This window comes from Pseudorasbora parva, chromosome 9, assembly GCF_024679245.1.
Source record: "Pseudorasbora parva isolate DD20220531a chromosome 9, ASM2467924v1, whole genome shotgun sequence".
Classification (NCBI taxonomy): Eukaryota; Metazoa; Chordata; class Actinopteri; order Cypriniformes; family Gobionidae; genus Pseudorasbora; species Pseudorasbora parva.
The window spans coordinates 9886114-9901676 of NC_090180.1; the positions used below are offsets into that span (position 1 = coordinate 9886114).

The 15563-nt window shown below is 37.3% G+C and overlaps 1 protein-coding gene across 1 annotated transcript in view; it reads right to left on the reverse strand.

Moving 5' to 3' along the window:
• The window catches only part of kcnh2a (potassium voltage-gated channel, subfamily H (eag-related), member 2a), a 48044-nt gene extending 34314 nt beyond the window's left edge, over nt 1–13730 (reverse strand). The window contains exons 1-2 of the mRNA XM_067453809.1: nt 13329–13730; nt 12295–12525 (exon numbers count right to left, since the gene is read on the reverse strand). Of these exons, the coding sequence (XP_067309910.1) occupies nt 12295–12525; nt 13329–13404 (307 nt within the window). The 5' untranslated portion in view covers nt 13405–13730. The remainder of the gene's footprint in view (nt 1–12294; nt 12526–13328) is intronic.
• Between the last annotated feature and the right edge of the window lie 1833 nt (nt 13731–15563).

Sequence of the window (15563 nt, forward strand, 5' to 3'; positions counted from 1 at the left end):
TTTTTCACAACCTGTCCACCACAAAAGCTATTATAGCTATTATGTATAAAAGGTCTGTGTTAATGTCTGTGATAACCAGCTTGGCATATGTCCTGAGCCCTGACTGTTCACGGTGGCAACTGATAGCCATCCCACACTGGCACTGAGGTTCCTGCTCTCTCCCACTGCCAAACCAATCAGCCCCTCTCTGTGCCAGTCTGATGGGCCAGCACTGATGGCCAGAAGCGGTTCACAACAGAGATGAACTCAAGGGCAGGCAGGACGACAATAGAGCCGGGAACACGGTGCCATCTCTCAGGGATTAAAGAGTGGAACACACTTCTCTATTCCTCTGTAAATCAATTCATTCATACCAGCAGCATCTGCTACTGTAAAACACAGTCATGGAGAGCATAACCATCTGCTGCTTAACACCGGCATCTTCTGCGTCATAATCTTCACAGGGTTTAAGATACCAGACCAATACAGGTGAGCACTAATGCTGATGTGTTATCATACAGGTTAAGTGCTCTATGAATGCATTTGAAATGTCTCAAGATATAACATTGCTAATGAAAAACAAAAGGGTGTGACATGGTTGGTGGGTCTAATTTCCAAATGCAAGCCTTTTAAGAGATGCCGGCACACAGAGAATTCGACTCTATTTTGCAACTGTCAAGGTATGTCTGTTTATATCCATGAAAAAAAGGCATGCTTTCATTTGCAAACCTTACAAACTAAAACAGATTGTGACTTTTTCAGAACCAAGGACAGAGGCGGCTATTAGGACGAGGGAGGTTAATGCCACCAGAGGAAATTGTATTGTTTTCATAAGAACATAAGCACCATAGAAAACTGGAATTAATAATGGGATTTAGTGGCTCTAAGCCTGACACACCCCATCATCTTTCTCTTCCTCTCCATTACATCCTCTTGTCTGTCATGGGGATGCAAGTGTAGATGCACTGTATCAATTTAATCCTGTGCTTCAAGATAGATATTCCAGAAAACCAGCGACTACAAATAAGAGAACCACAAGGCACTTTCTAGGAAGTGGTGGTTAGAAAGAGAAAAGCCTAATGATCAGTAAAATGCTTTTTGTGGCCTTGGTCTCTTACTATGATTCATCATGTACAGATTAATGAGGCACTTAGTGTCCTGATGTAAGGTTTTTTATTTTATTTTTTTTACAGTTAAAAATTCACAGAATTTATTAAAAGGCACAAGATGTAAGCTTTTTAGATTAAAATCTCATAAAATCCCTAAAACAATGTTGTTGACCTGTGTACTTACATTATCCTAAATGTTTTCAATAATGTTCAAATCCAGAGAAATCAGATATTTTAACCAGTGTTACGGACTCTGTCCTTGCGTTGCCTGTCAATTACGTCATTTCCACGATAACCTTGATTTCTGTAGAAACCATGGAAACACCAAAGATGCTTTAATATAGAATGTATTTTATTAGAGAGGCGCACAACTGTTTGGATATACATGTCTCAGCAGAAAACTGATAATTGTTATACAGCGCAATAGCTTGTTTTTTCTTCTTCTTTTGATTCGCTGAAAGTTTTACCATGCCTCCAAAACAACATTATTTTGTCAAGTAGCTAACATAGCAAAGTCAGAGAGAGCTTTCTCCATCATACAATATATTAAAAAAATAACTGTATGTCATTTAACAACAGTCATTTAGTCATCCTGTTTTAATATCGATCTAGATTACTGCAAAGTGCAACAAGTGTCTCTAATCCATGTAAAACAGCACTTTGTTTCCCCATTATACGCAACGAAAAGAGCGGAAGTGGCCGACTGCAGCATAAGGGTAGGTTTATGTATATCCCAGCCACCGCACTAGACATAGGTGTGTTATTCAAGCATTAATTAAAAAAACAAAAGAGCAAAATGTTTGAATTTGCATGGTGGTACCTCAAAGTTGTTGTATTTTTTCTTTTACCATTTCATTATTTTGGCTTGGAATTTAATTTATTAGAAATATGAACTGAATTTAGAAATGCTTTTGAAATTAAAACCTTTGCGTTTAATAAACAAAATATATATTTGAAATGAAGACAGCGTTTGGAGTGGTAGTCTATGCCAAATAATCAGTTCCCTGAATCAAAAGCCTTTGTTGTGATTGTGAGTGTACACAAATAACAGTAGACACAACTTATATAATTATGTCTTGCACTTTTCTGTATGGCTAAAAATGACAGAGTATCGGGAGTTGTTTCTGCTGTCATAAAGGAAAAAATCAGCATGCCCTAGCACCTTTGTTGGCCATGGGTTAAAGGGGTGATGAATTGAGAAATCAACTTTCCCTTGAGCCTTACATATATTCGGGTCGCCAATGTCACATAATTTCAGTAGTTCTGAAGTGCCAAACTGCTGAAAACACGTGCCATTGGCGACCCGAATCATTGATCGATTCACTGATTCATTAACCGTTTGATTCTTTTTGGAGGCACATGGAGGAGAAGACAATGTGAACTTTGTGAACGAGCTGCATATAAATTCTGCAGAACATTACAAAACTCTACAGTCATATATGCAACTTTACTGTTTGCATGTTGTAGAAAATATTTATTATTTTGAATACCTGCAGCAATACCATAAAGAAAGCAAGATGAGAAGGCAGCTCTGTATTGCCAGTATGTGTCCTTGTGTTTCCTTATCCTCTCAATTTACTCGTAGGATTTGAATATCATAATAATACAAATCTAATGCAAATTTTGAAAATAGCCTGAGGTTTGAGAAAAACAAAAACTACAGAAGCCTGCCGAAGTTCATATTACACTGCCACGGTCATAAATAAACAATACGCAGATAAAACAGAATTAGACCACAGCATGATAGTCTCAAAATATTTAGTAAAATTGTTTTTATTACTTAAATGCATCTTCACAATATTTATATATTTATATTACCTGTTTTTATTTTGTATTGTATTGTTAAAAAAAAGACATGAAACCGGAAAAAAGGATATCATTGATCATTAAAAAAATAATTAATGATCGTCTAGAGTTGCAGTACAAATATTCCTGAACATAATGTGAAATTACACAATAGAATGATATTAGGAGATGATCTATTAACATATAACATACATAAAATAAAACATTGCATAACAAATGTATATATGATAATTTTTACTTATAAATTCAGCAAGTTTGACTAACTTTAATCCTTTGGTTATATCGATTGCAAAATATGGTCAATGAAGTCTTTCAGGATCTTAAAAGTAAGAAACTCCAAACTCAGCTGAATGCTGAGGAGGGCTTTCTGAGAGACACTCCTAAGGGAGTTCAGGGATGAAGAACGGACATTTAAATAATTAACTCCTAGAGATGGTTTCAGTCATTACTCTGTCTAATTATAGCAGAGGAGGCCATTACCAGAATATGAAGACTGATGAGCAGGGTCATCCTCTGCCTTGTGCTTTGAATGGAGGTTTTCTATTGGACCTCTCCTAGTTACACTCATAAATGTGTCATATTTGAGAATGTTTGATTATTCAGCAGTACTGCATTGTTATGATAAATGATGTTGTTACAGCTCAATGTTTCGATTATTTTATCTCTTATAAAGCGATGTTTCACCCCAAAAAAATTATGTCATAATTTCATGTCTTTGGAAACTGTACAACTTAAAGAGATAGATCACCCAAAAATAAAAAAAATGTGATGTTTTTCTGCTTACCCCCAGGGCATTCAAGATGTAGGTGTCTTTGTTTCTTCAGTAGAACACAAATTAAGATTTTTAACTCCAACCATTGCAGTCTGCCAGTTATAATGCATGTGAATGGGTAACAACTCTATGAGAGTAAAAAAAAAAAAAACATACTTAGACAACATGCACAAAAACTCTGCTGCTCGTGAAGACACATTGATGTCTTAAGGCACAAACGGATCGGTTTCTGTGAGAAACCGAACAGTATTTATTATATTTTTCTACCTCATATCCAGATGAATCTCATCTAGTGTTCGCATCCGTCACTACTTTCGTCTAGTAAGGTCAAATCCAGCACGATCATAGATATATATATATATATATATATATATATATATATATATTGTAGATGCCTCATTCGACCGATCGGCACAGGCACTAATGAGGAATCTATATATATATATATATATATATATATATATATATATATATATATATATATATATATATATATATATATATATATATATATATATATATATATATAATAATAATAATAATAATAGATTTTATTTATAATGCACTTTTCATTCCGAAGAATCTCAAAGTGCAACAAAGGGGGGTAACACAAAAAATGAATAACAAGTAAAAATACAGAATACTACAAACAATCAACCAACACAGAAAACAGAACAGAAACAGAGCTGATGGTGAACAGAAACAGAGCTGATGGTGAACAGAAACAGAGCTGATGGTGAACAGAAACAGAGCTGATGGTGAACAGAAACAGAGCTGATGGTGAACAGAAAACAGCTGATGGTGGAAGTCTCTGTTAGCTCCGCAGCACACTGTGGTCCACTCCATGTTTAAAATTTCTCCCAGCGGAGTGTCCTGATGACATCGCTGAGGCACGACAGCTGAAGACCAGATGATGGGTCTTCTTCATGATGATTCAAACGATGGGGATCGCCGCAGCACCATGCAGGAGGCAGAACATTCCTCCGGGCACTTCTGTGGACACACCGGGGCCGGCGCAGATGTCGCTCCACGGTCGCAATGCAGGACGGAACAGCGGCGCAGCCGAGAAGCAGAACATCCCAACATCATGCCGGACGCCGACGACGAGAGCCCGGATGACGCTAGCCCGGTGCAAACTTCAGCCACCATGCAGCTTAAGCCCAAGGGAGACCACCAGTGAGCACCCGCGGCGAGAAACATCAAATGTCCTCCAAACCAGAAACCAACCGCAGCAATTCAAACGTAAACATTAGAGAAGCGGTTGAAAACGGCGAAACGACGAACAACGAGTTCTCAGTGGCTGCCAGCAACAGTCCCAATTGTAGCTCTGACTGTTAGACTAGTCACAAACATAAGGAAATAAAATAAAATGTAAATCTAATAGTACATTAACATGATTTGTTGTGGGTGGAGAAGCGGCGAACAGACAACGCCAGCGTCCTCTCCCCCACGTTGCCTAGATATTATATATATATCTATGATCGCGCCAGTTTGACCTTACTAGACGGAAGTAATAGCAGGTGGGAACACTAGATGAGATTTGTCTGATATGAGGTAAAAAAAAAAAACCACATATATACAGTTTGGTTTCTCACAGAAACCGATCGGTTTGTGTCTTAAGACATCAATGTGTCGTCACGAGCAGTAGGGTTTTTGTGCATGTTGTCTAAGCATTTTTTTTTTTTTTACTGTCATAGAGTTGTTACCCATTCACATGCATTATGACTGGCAGACTGCAACGGTTGAAGTTAAAAATCTTCATTTGTGTTCTACTAAAGAAACAAAGACACCTACATCTTGGATGCACTGGGGGTAAGCAGGGTAAGTAACATCACATTTTCATTTTTGGGTGAACTATCCCTTTAAGGCTCTTTCACACAGAGCAGAGAGAAAGTGAAGTGTATCCCCAGTGAGCTGTGCTTTTACACCGAACATGAAGCGGCTGATCTCCTTCAGCTAATTCACGCCTGAGAATGCGTTTCACGCCAGCACACTAGGCTTTAACACATTTGCATATTTTACAACAATAAATTAAGATAAGTTTGGTACTACAGCAGCAACAAAACTATCTACAATGCTTGCAACTTTAATTAGATATTAAACTCATCATCAGTTCCCACATTCTCTGCAATTCCAATACCACTTTATCAAGTAGCGATTGAACACGGCCGGGGGGAATAGCTCCGTAAGGTTCTAGTGATTTGATTCAAGAGTGTCATTGAGGCGTTCATTTGTGCTGCTTATTTGTGTTCAGTGTGAAAGGCCCTTTACTTAAAATCAATGAAGGAGAATGAGGACCAGAGACTTAAGCCTCATTCAGACTGTGAGTCCAAATCAGATTTTTGTGCATATCCGATTGGAATCTGACCATACTTAGCAAGTGTGAATGGCAAAACAAAATTTGAGCTAAACATTCTTGTAAAAAGAGGCATAATATGTCCCCTTTAAAGAGAAATAAATAATACAATTTTTTTAATCAAATATAAAGCTCAAACTAATGAGGTTCTACTATCTCATTAAGGTAAAGAAAAAAATTAAGCAAAGGTTGAAATGGGGAGTTTCTATTAAAAGTCATCACCAGATCATTTACCGCAAGAGCACAAACTGCCCCAGGGGTCATCATTAAGTGATAATCTGCAATGGTTTATACAGTTCACACTCGTTTTTTCTTCATATTTAAACCTCAGAGGACCAACAGACTTTAAAAAGGGATGGGCATTCACTAATTGAGTCGACTTTGAAATTGCTCTTTTGTGTTGGAGGATTACTGGTGCAACCACCATTAGTTCCACGCTCATGTTTTCAACGTCCTTCCCAAGGACCGTGTTCAGAGGCAAAGATCTTTGTTGCATCAAGAGTGTCTTTATGGGAAAATGGGCATTTGTGCACTGCATGGGTAAAATAATGAGAAGACGGTATTTCTTGAGGTTCATAAAACAAACCTGTTATTTATGCTGATTATACCAGTTCTCTAATCAGACATAGATTTGTTTTACATCACTAGAAGGTTTTGAATATTTCCCCATGGCCTTTCTGTGTATTGCAGCATTTCGCTGAAGCATCATTATCCTTCAAAGTTCCCTCGGAGGAGCTTTTCATGTGTCCTTCCAGCAAGTAATTTGTGTAGAAACTTCCAGTAGTCCTCTCCAGACTGTAGGACATTATTACTGACCATGACACCTTCATTACCTCACATTAGTTTTCAGTAATAAATGATCCTCTGGACTATAGCCATCAACACATTTATAAACAAGTCCATATCTTCTTTTATTTATGCTTTACAGTAACTAAAAAACATTAGTGCAAAGTCCTTGTGCTGATTAATTCTCAACCTTTTTTATGGTTGTTTGTGACTCGTGCACAAAACCGCATCCCTTTCAATGTTATTTACATTGAATGTTGTTGAATGTTGAAAGCTGTTTTACTTTTTTCTCATTATTTGCATGTAATATCTTTGGAGTGAAGTATTTAGGTGGTTTTCCAGTCAAATTAATGATTGAATTTAAGAATATTGCATTTATATTCATATTATATTTGGGTGAGAATGCATCTGAATGACAAAAAAACGTGAAACCCAAACACACATTTGCAAATGCAACATGACTTCATCAGTGATTGTATGTTAAGTGTATCTAAAGTGTATGTATAAATAACTTTAGAGACATGCAAATATTTACAAATCTTTTTAAATTCATTGAATATTTAAGTCATAGAAATAATATGTTGATTGTACTGTATTTAAATAAATTAAATTAAATATGTTCAGTGCCATCACGAACTGTATTGTTTGGACATGATAAACCTTTGATTCTGGTCTGTGTTTCTTGTCTAGTGTCACGTTCAGTCATAGTTTTAGTTTCATTATCAAGGACTTTTAGTTTGCTTCTCTTTGTTTTCCTGTTTCCTTTGTTCTATGTTCCCGTTTGTCATTGGTTACCATGGTTATTCATTATATGATTAATGACATCACACCTGTTTACATTCGAGTTCATAATTGTCCCAAACCTGGTTCTTTTATGTTAAAATGTATTATCTGTTCTCATAGACCTTAATCACCGTGGAATTGATTAATTGATAAGTAAAAAAAACAGTTTTTTTTAACACAATTGACTTATCTGTACAGCGCTGTTTCCTCTGTCCTAAAAACCTGATGATTTCCTTGTTCTATGAAGTCCCTCCTTCAGAAATACGTAACGAGTTCTGATTGGGCCAGCGCTTCCCATGCTGTGATTGGACAGCAGCTTAGCGCACTTTGCCCGGAAAGGTCCCGCCTCTTACCATAACGGGGAGATGCAAGCGCTGAATGCGCGCTCTTCTCCACGTGGGAGAGCAACAAGACCACGCCCCCTATTCTGCGCGTTCTTGTGGGCGGAGGGTTAGTCAACAAATGGTTCTAGTGACGTCATTACATCCCTGCAGTTCCTGCTGTAGTCCAAACCGGCCGTTCGCTGTAGGCTTTGAAAGGGAACTTCTGTTAAATAAAATATCTCACTTGGCATTGAGTCAACTTTGAGCTTTATAATTTTACAGGTATTATTTATGCTCTTACAGCAACATTACACACTAACTAAAGTTTGAAAGATGGAATCGCGAAGAACGGGACCTTTAATATTCATCAGTGCTCGTCTTAACTAATGACCGCCGCAACGCTGCAGTGTGTGTGAAACCTGATGAATAAGATGTATTTATTTGTATTAAATATTTTATTCATTATACTGTGTGGTGTTTCATTGGCAATCATTTCACTGTATGTAATTCATAAAAATGTTTAATATTCAAAGCAGTTGCGCTCTCAACGTGTTAGATAAATGTTTAATGTCTTTGAGGCAAATGCCGTGCATTCACTCATCAATATTAATACTACTCTTATTAAATAATTGGTTTTAATACAAATAAAAAAATATTGCAGTTATTGTACAAAGGGTAATCAATCCGCAAAAAAAATAAAAAAATAAATACATGGTTACAGCATTTTTACAATAATAAAACCATGGTTACTTTCAATAAGGGTGTTCATCAGGCAAACTCATTTTTACATATAAATTCATCAGGTGTGAAATATCAGTAAGAGATTAGCCAGGTTAGTTGGGAAATAAATGTATTTATTTCAGAATGCACATTTAGTAGGAAACATCTTAGTTGGTTGAAGAGATGAGATGTTAATATCTACCACACACGAACATACTCCCGCATATTCTTTTAAAGGAAGCACCTTCATCGCGCGATTTCAGTCTCAACCATGCTTTCCTCAGTTCTTCTTGTGAAATCGTGAAAACTGAGGTAAGAGTGCCGTTTAGAATTAGAGCAGCTGGATGGCTGCAGTAACACCGGCGGGAATGTTCAGCCATTTGTTTCGATTGTGCTGCGATAGGACTGAAAGTCGCGATACGCTGCTTCACTTACTGGAAATAGGAAAAGTGATAAAGGTTTATTGTTAATCATTACTTAAAAATTAAATTATTATTTTGTTTGCCACTAGCAGCAGTGGATAAAAAATCACATGTGCAGTGTGCATGATCAAATGATTGTAAAAATAATTCACTCTATTCCTGGATTATATTCCATGTCAGTTAATAAGTCTGTTATAGCTCTGTGTGATGAAAAGACAGCCATTTATAGTATTACATTTTACAATTACATTTTTTTTCAATGGTAGTAGTAGTAGAAGAAGATTTAGCGCCTCAAAAATAATAAAAATGTAACTATACAACTATAATTTAAAAAAAATATTGAATTTAAACAAATTTTTTTTATTTTTTTTTTATTTCTACAGCTATGCATCAGAAAAAAAATTACGTTTTGGATGCTGTCAATTTGTCCATGTTGTAAGTTTCAGTATATATATCTAAAAATACAACAATGTATGTGTAAACATTAAAATATGAATACTAATGAGATTAGGATGGCAAGCAGACAATAGTATGGTAAACATTAAAGGGGGGGTGAAACACTCAGTTTCAGTCAATCTCATGTCAATCTTGAGTACCTATAGAGTAGTATTGCATCCTTCATATCTCCGAAAAGTCTTTAGTTTTATCATATTTATAAAAGAAATATGGGCTGTACCGAGTCTTTCCGGAAAAAAACGAGCACCTGGAGGCGTATCGTGTGGGCGGAGCTAAAGAATGACAAGCGCGCAAAGCGGTGACGTCCTCAAGCGTGGAGAAACCCATGGCTATCTCAGCTAATACAGATAATGATCCACAATCAAATCTGAGGCTGAAATAAATTGAACAGGAGAAACGGCAACATCAGGATGTCCGTCTCTGTGGTATGTACTGTATTTAGGGGCCTTTGTGTGCAGTTTATGAGGACATGATTCGGTTTATGGACTATTGTATGTGACTAGACCTTAGAGGTAGCAAGCAAAACGGTTTTGCACGTCAGAGTCAGAATAGTGTAACGTTATACAGAACAACAATGGAGTAACCGTTAGCTCATTTGAATGACGAAGCACGCGATCGTATCGTTTACTGATGTTTACTCATGCGACGGTAGCTAATAGCAGAGACATTTGAAGTTGATTTACTCACCGGCATCTTCCAAAGCAGGACCGCTCTGTCAAAAACACACTTCTTTGGTATGATTTGGTGAAGTCCTGTGACAGCAGTGACCGTGGAAATCCACTTTGCGACGCGACTGAAGCGATGCCTTGAAGCTTCCCGTCATTTCTGCGTTCAAATCGGTTCAAATGCAGCGCTGCCTTCCCGGAATGCTGTGCTGAAGCGTTGAAGTCGCTCGACGTCACCCATAGGAATAAAGTGGAGCGCGGCGCGACATAAGTGTTCACGGACGACTGGATCTGCACCTGAGAGACTGTTTACAGCGTGCATTTCCTCTCTCTCCCTCTAGTCACGCGCGCGCGCACCCTTCCGGGAGAAGAGCCCGTACAGCCCATACAAGGACCTTCCGCTCTATTTAACGTCAAGTAGACCCATACTCGAAAAAAACTCGCCGAAACTTGTGAGAAACCGGAAGGAGTATTTTTAACACAGAAATACTCCATCAAACGTCCAACATTAGTTTTTGAAACTTTGTCTATGTTTAGGATGGGAATCCAAGTCTTTAAAGGTGTAAAAAGCTCAGTATGCATGAAACAGCATTTCACCCCCCCTTTAACAACCTCAATCTGTCCTGGAAACTATTTGTATTTCACATAATGTAGTTTGCACGTCCTTTGTAAAACACGCTAAAACCTTTGAACGTGTCATCTGAACCCTAACAATAGTTTATATATATATAGCTATTGTATTCCAATACAAATACCTAACATGCCGTCTAATGATAATCTTTGTAGGTGCAGGGTGATGGACTTGACATGTAGGTTTATATACTGACATAATACCCACAGGCCCCGATAAAAGTCTAAACACAAGCATGATTGTACACAAATATATACTAAAGCTTACTGTTACCAATGACATACTGTAATGAGATTTAGACGATAATGTAAGGAAGTCAGAAAACGGAATATCGTATTTCGGAACACCTAAATGTAGCCTGAGAACACCTGAGAAATTTAGGGTGGTTAGGTTACACAGGGTCACACTGAGAAGTATTTCTAACATCTAGATCAGTGGAAAAAAACCTGTGCTGGGACATGCTGCCCAAACCTACATTTTAACAGATGTGACCCTCGTCATAAAGGTACATTTGAAATATGACAGCTGAATAAATAAGCTTTTCGTTGATGTATGGTTTGTTAGGATATGAAAATATTAGGCAGAGATACAACTATTTGAATATCTGGAATATGAGGGTGCAAAAAACATGAAATATTGAGAAAATCACTTTTAAAGCTTAGCTTTTCTAAGTCATTAGCAATGCCTATTACTAATAATAAATTAAATGTTATTTGTAATAATGATTAACTTCATGGAATATAATATTTTCTTAATATCCTAATGACTGGTTTTGTGTTCCAGGGTCACATATGTTCTAGTCATATAGGAGCATTTCTGGTATCTTATGGATGTTGTAATGTTGCTGACTTGTTAGTATTGTAGACTCAAATCCCCACTGTATGCATTGTCCTCTGTCCTGAGCACTACTAGAGGACACTCTTCTGATGCCCTTACGCAATAATTTGGATTACTAGCATATAGCACTGGGAATTGATCTGGATAGTGAGAAATTGTCCTTTGCAATTATGTCTTCTATGACTATTGTTCCTATTCTCAAACTCCCAGCTGTCCTGGAAATCAATACATCATCCAGAAATGATGTCTTTAAATAGGAGAGGACAGAAATAGAAATAATTAGAATTGCACTTTCAGTAAGTTGAGCATCCACAATAAAGGATGCTAAAACTCAAAGATCAATTTCATGGGACATATCAAATGTCACATAGAAGGACTTAGCAAAATGAAATAATTTTATGTTCAGGGAATGAGTATTACTGGGTCCAATGAAATACGCTGAATGCAGGTTGCAAATCATAGATGAATGCAAAAACCAAATGAATTCAAGTGCATTCATTTTTTCTTAAATTGCTTATCAACTTGTGGGCAAAGGAACTTGTTATTGCCTGTTGTCATATTATCATACAAGGCCTACTATTATATTCTAGCCATTTTTTGTTACCATTTTTAAGTGTCACTGTAATAATGCCCCCCCACAGAAACGTACCATCTTTTCTGTATAGGGAGATCTCCACCTTCCTTTCTTCAGAGCCCAGTAAGGCTTTGGCCATCTGGGCCATGGCTGGTCGTCCAGTATGCGGCCCATACAGAAAACTGCACGTACACGGCTTTTGCATGACCTCTGAACGTGTATAGCCGCACATACCGCAAAAGCCATCGTTACAGAAGATAATGGCACAGTTTTCAACTCGAGCATTGGCGATGATGAATTTGCGATCTGTTGAGTAACAAGAAAAAAGAGACACAAGAGATTCATAAATCACATCCATGAACAAAAAACAAGCTACCATTTTGAGTCTAAGGATGTTTGTTTTAACTTGACTTATATAAGTATATATAACCAAAATTGATTCAGACACCTTCACCATTTTCTCAGTTTATTTGCATAGTTTAGAAAATGGTAATAAAATATGACAAAAACTTGATAATGTCAGGTAACTTTGATAGAATGGTTGGATTACAATCAACCAATCAGCTGTTAAATTTAATTACACAATTAGATAATACTAATTTAGGTCAACAAAATACCAAGCAATGCTTAATTTTGTTCGGTCTGTGGTGTAAAAGGTTGCATTAGCAATTAAAGAAAAACCCTTTAACAAAAAATGGTCAGGTCAAAGTAGTCTACTACATGAAGAATTTTGGGGTAAATATGTGTCAGTTTACATCATTTTGCTAATTGCCATGCTTACATAATTGAACTATAGTGACCTGCATCCACCAATGAAAGCAATTTTTGGACTGTACTGTATAGAGATGAAATTAAAGTTACATATCCATCTCCTTTATTAATGCTATTAAGTTGTCGTTGGCTAGACTGTACTCCCTAACTAGCACATATTTAGATAATTTTAAAAATCAAAGTGTTTCCTTTAACAATACGGATATTCGGACACTTTTAAAAGTCGTAATAATAATCTACAAATCTACATCCTAATGATGACAATAATTTAAAAATCATCATCATCGTTGCCAATCATCATCATTTGGTAATAAATAAATAAACATTAATTCACTTACTCTGAACCTCGAATTTGCGAATGATGGTGTCCAGAAACGTGTTCTGAGGCGCAACGTGTCCCCGTCGAACAGGCATTATGTCCTATTTCAGTGGGGCAAAAAAGTTCTGCAAGTTCCTCCTCAGCTTATGTTTATTTTAAATAAGAGCGATCTATCGACTCTCCCGCCAGGTCTCACACACGCACACCAGGTTTTCGTGTACACCTCATCGATGTAAAAGCAACACGAGCGCGCGCCTCTTGAAAGTCTCAGTAATTACGCATCGAATCTGTCAGTGCGCGAATCCTCGCGCTCAGTAAATCATCAGTCTGTCAATTACCTCAGGTCACCTGTTTCCTTTTGCAAATAGATGCAAATCAACTTTCTGCCCCAGTTTCTCAATCACTTGCTCCTACACGCTGTGAAAACAGTCCCTCTGTTCGGGAGTGCTTAAAAATAAAATGGACTAGTTGTGTATAGACTGACAGTGAATATGGAGAGGCAAGTGAGAGGATGGTTGGTGGGGGGTGGGGGGCCGTTGGGAAGGAGTCAAGGGTGTGGAAGGACCTAATGATTCGCTCATCCTGATGTTACCTCTCAGTGTGTTCAGCGAGCACAAATCCGATTTAGAGTGTCATACAGCGATCGTAAATTAGACCAGATTGAGAGCAAACTAAAAAAATACACACAAGTAGCAGAAAAGCTAAGAAAATGTTCTTAGTTCTGTATTTGGATAACTTGGACAGAGTGACCTCTAGACAATTTTCATGTATTTGCAAATGACCTTTAAAGCCAAGTAAGTATACATTAAAAATTAAGCTGCTATAATATGCAATAATATAGGCTTGTTCGTTTGTTTGGAACCAGTGTTTTAACTCGGGGTCTGCAGATCTTTAGGGTTCCATGCCAGATTTAAAAAGTTTTCTAAATGTAGAAATGTATATGCAATTATTGAAAAGGGAATTTTAAAAGACACAACAGGCAGCCTGTGAACACATTATTGTCAACATTCTTGGTGACGGCTTAAAGTAAATTGATCATGACATTATTGTCTTTACTCGTGAATTAAATAAACACCTTTTTTTTAGCATATTAACAATAATATGAATATTAACATATTAATAGCCTACATATACCATATTTTTAACATATTTGTTATTTTATTATTAAAGGAGTCATGAACTGAGAAATCAAATTTTCCTGGAGCTTTTGACATTTAAGAGGTCATACTATAATAATATCCTGTACATTTCAGAACTGAAAACTTCCTTGTTGGTCCAATAAAAGCTTTTATTGACACCAGACCGAGCAAACAGGCAAGCACTGCCTCAGTAGAGTCATATCAAAGCATAATTCATCATTTTCTGTTTAGCCATGCCCACTATTTTGAGGCCTACATGGTGTCAAACCAAAGTGAGCTAGCAATAAACATCCCGTTGAGGATTACAAAATATTGTGCAGTGACTGGGTTCCTCCCTCTGACTCGAGGTTGCCAGATAGGCTGCAGGATCAGCAGGGGCGTTTGGAGCTGCAGCTGTGGTAACTAGAGCAGATCTGGCAACCTAGATGCCCAAACACTACTGACTTGGTGATTGGTCGATAGGTGGAGGGCGGAGCTTCAGGACAAAACACAACATGTCAACATCAACATCAGTTGAGGGCTGCAACACCAACTTTTAAATGACTATATCCAGGCCGGACTACGGTTGTCAGTGATATAATTATTTGAAATTAACATGATTTTGTAATGTCTAGTGACATATCATGGCCATTTTATGATTAATTGAAATACATTTCTTACATACAGTCCCTTTAAGGGTGATTCAATTCTATAAAGGAAGCAATAAAAGAAAACTCCCTCTGCAAACGTTGGAGCGTGCACTGGAGCTGTCAATAAAACAGCGAGAGTTTATCAGTGACGTGTTTATCAGTGACTCTTCTTAACTATCACGTTTGCACTGTTAGTGAGCATTCGTTAATGTACAGAAAATGAGTTGCAATGAAGAGATCACTGCTTTCATGCACTCAACATGTCTTTGATCGGCTACAATGATCATCACTGCAAACTTTCATGCCACAGTCTTAATATAATCCCATAGATCTTAATATAATGCCATAGATCGAAATGTAATGCAACACTTTTCACAATTAGTTAAACATGAAAGCTGTAACGGTAAAAACACGCTTAGCTATTTGAAATGGAAAGACGTTAACCAATCACAACGGGCGTTTACACTGAAGTGTCACAGCAGACGA